Source organism: Oreochromis niloticus, linkage group LG18, assembly GCF_001858045.2.
Source record: "Oreochromis niloticus isolate F11D_XX linkage group LG18, O_niloticus_UMD_NMBU, whole genome shotgun sequence".
NCBI lineage: Eukaryota > Metazoa > Chordata > Actinopteri > Cichliformes > Cichlidae > Oreochromis > Oreochromis niloticus.
The window spans coordinates 2,521,929-2,525,081 of record NC_031982.2 but is presented as its reverse complement, the minus strand read 5'-3'; the positions used below and the strand labels follow the sequence as shown (position 1 = coordinate 2,525,081).

At 42.0% G+C, this 3,153-nt stretch overlaps 1 protein-coding gene across 1 annotated transcript; it reads left to right on the top strand.

The window, feature by feature from the left end:
• Positions 1–388: 388 nt before the first annotated feature.
• fitm1l (fat storage inducing transmembrane protein 1, like) lies at positions 389–2,815 on the top strand. The gene is made up of 2 exons (XM_003453147.3): positions 389–1,932; positions 2,067–2,815. The coding sequence occupies exons 1-2, from the start codon at positions 1,754–1,756 to the stop codon at positions 2,752–2,754; spliced, it is 867 nt and encodes a 288-aa protein (XP_003453195.1). The 5' UTR covers positions 389–1,753; the 3' UTR covers positions 2,755–2,815.
• The last annotated feature ends 338 nt before the right edge of the window (positions 2,816–3,153 follow it).

The window sequence follows — 3,153 nt, the reverse complement described above, 5'->3', positions numbered from 1 at the left end:
ACAGTTATGTAATTATGTAATGTATTTCCCAAAATATTGAATTTCTCAGAACTAATTTTCTATGAAGTCTACACTGAAGACAAAGCTATTGACTGTAAGTGATTAATGCAACAACACTGAACCTGCTAAGCAGGAAAGATCTAGTGATAAAATGACAGTGAAGTTTACAGAATGACATACAGTTGATATGTAGCATGAATATAACTGAAAATTAATATGACTAAAAAGCAAAACAGCTATATATTTAAAAAGTAAACAAAAACAAAGACTTAATAACAACCAATGCAGATGAAATTATAAGAAAAAATAAGAAAAACTGGAATTATTTAGAGAATGCTAAAACAGCACAACAGTACAACCCTTCACGTAATAATAATAACAATAATGCCATTTATTGGTATGGTGTAAGAGCCACTAAGAGTTGAAGGATCACTGTGTATAACAGAAATTGTTACAGAGAGACCTCTGTGGACTTTAAGTGACTGGGTGCCGAGAGGACAGAAGTGCCTTAGTCAATTTGGCTCAATTAAAGAAACTAAATTAAACAGAGTGATAGCAGACTGCGGAGAGCAAGAAAGGACAGCAAGTGATTGACAGAGACAGACTTCTACAGCAGCTGAGCTTCAGCTCAGATACAGTACAAAGGTTATAGCTATTAATACACCAGGACACATACAAACACACACATAATGTGACACATTTAATTTAATTGATGTCACTTCTGATTCATGACGCTGCTCAAGTCAGCATTGCTCAGTTTACTCTCACCCTTTAACTTTGCTTTGCATTAATGTGAATAATCTGAAACCCTATGATATCCATTTTACTGTCAAGGAATTCATGTCAGTCGTTCAACCTTCAGCTACTCCAATATGAGCAATGTGATACCTTCAAGGCCCAGGATACATATGACCGGGTAAGAGCACACTATGTATGTATTGGGTGGTTGTGAATGACAAGAGCACTGAGGGAGAAGCTACTGTTACACTGAAGATAGCAGAAGAGTATTCTGGAGCTACAACTATGAGATGTCTCTGAGTGTCACAGCCGGGTTAACACTGCATTTTTGAAGAATCAATGCATGCGTGACCAGTGACAAACGCACAGTCTCACAGTCGGAAGGAGAGACCTTCTTCAACAGAAGCTCACTCAGCTCTGAACTAAAGCTGCGAATGGAGACCAGCAAACTGCTCTGACTCAGTAGAAGTGCCTGCTTGACTGAAGAATTTTAGGGCTGGATTTCATGGGGAGGACTTATTTGGAGTCTGTGGAACGTTAAAAGCCAGTTGTCAATTCATTCATACCCCTAGAAGTAAATACTAACATCACAGCAGCTAACATCAGTGGATTTTTATCACACCCCTAAGCAACAGTGGACTGGAGGATCAATCATCATTAATCATCAGTGCTCCAATGGATCTAATCTTTGAAAACTGCAGTTTGTTTTCCCAAATTCAGTGATTGCAAGTAGACTTTATTGTGCATTTGCATTTGTCTGGTCACTGCTACTATCTTCTGGACTACATGAGATGGTGAATTCTTCTTGTTTCTTCTTCTTCTGCAAATGTAATGTGTAATGTGTAATGTGTAATGCGTTACATGCATTCTGTAGAGGATTACAGAGTCATCACATGAAACAGTGAACACTGTAGGGTCTGAGGTGGATAATCTGCACAAACACACTGCTGCATTCAGAGCGAGCAGCAGGTGGCTTTTGTATATTATTTGAAATTCGGTCAGTGTTTTGGTCCAAATGTTCCTCAACACAGTCCTCGTAGTCCTGACAGACCTGGCAGCCAGGTTTATGGGTACCACTTTGTTCCGGCGGCACTTCCACCTGTTGTTGTCAGCGCTGGTGATGTTCGGTCCCATGCTGAGTCTTTGGGTGTCTCATCACAGCATCTTTGCCAAGAAGAATCACTTCCTCTACAGGTGAGACTGCTTCCTGTTACACTTCCTGTCAACTTTGTTCCACTGATATTTAATATTTCATATTCAATCGATATAATTTCTTCTTCCATCACATCCTGTCTCCTCTGGTCTCATCTCTGTTCTCCTTTTTCCAGGATGTTCTTGCACTCTGGTTGGGGTTGGACCTGCATCTTTGTTGGCTCTTTTGTTTTCCTCCTCTCCTTTTCCATCCGTCGTTCCCTGTCTCTTTCCATCCGCCACCTCTCACGGCTTGCGGTGGCTGGTGGACTATGGCTAAGTTTTTGCAAACTCTTGGACCTCCTGGAGAATGCCACAGGAAGCTGCTATGAACCTTTAGAAGCTGGAACAGTGGTCACAAATGGCCAGACTCTGCTGGTGCTGCGAGAGGGGGAGAGCAAGTCTGAGTGCCTGAAAGCTGGAATGCTGTGGAGGGGATATGAGGTTTCTGAAGACATTTTCCTTCTCTGCCTTTGCTGCCTGCTGCTGGTAGAGGAAACAGCTGTGTTTGGACCTTATTTGAGCCTTGGGGGAATCTCAGATGCCCCACTGAGAATCCTCTTTCTGTTCTGTGTTCTCCTGCTCTGGCTCTGGATCTTCTTGCTGCTCTGTCTCTTAGCTTACTTTCCTCAGTTCCCCACCCAGCTGCTGGGGGGTGCTCTTGGCTGTCTCAGCTGGAGAGGACTATATCAGGGCTGGTACCGCCTGGGGCCCAGCTGGTACTGCCCCGGGAGGCCTGGCCTAGGACTACTTAACATAAAGGCTATCGGTAATGACGTGGAGGATGCACAACTGAAACAACCGAATCACGATCACTGCAATTAACTTAAAAAAAAACCCCTAACATTTGAGAACTAACTGTAAAATAAATTGAATTCCAAACAAACAGATGTACAAGGTGGGTTATCAGACCTCTTAATTCTTTCATGTCAAATATGTTTATTTACCTTTTCTGTTACGTACAACTGATGATTCACATCTGCTCTTTCCTTTGAAAGCTAGAATTGTGTGACAGCCAAATCAGTCCAGCACTGGAAAGACAAATGGAGAACACAAAAGCAGATTTACAGAGACATTAATTTGGTTGAGTTTTCTCACTTTCTGATTTGTCCAGATTTTTTGCTGTGGACTTCAAGGCAATGAAGAAGTGCCAAAAGCTACAGTCCTGTCACTTGTAGCCAGAGGTGGCAAAATATAGACATTCTGTTCTAAAGCAGAAGTGCA

What these genes read in the sequence shown, in the direction of transcription:
- fitm1l (XM_003453147.3), top strand. Translation starts at nt 1,754, where the DNA reads ATGTTCCTCAACACAGTCCTCGTAGTCCTGACAGACCTGGCAGCCAGG. An exon ending in AAGAATCACTTCCTCTACAG is followed by an intron (nt 1,933 to 2,066) that starts GTGAGACTGCTT and finishes TCCTTTTTCCAG; the next exon opens with GATGTTCTTGCACTCTGGTT.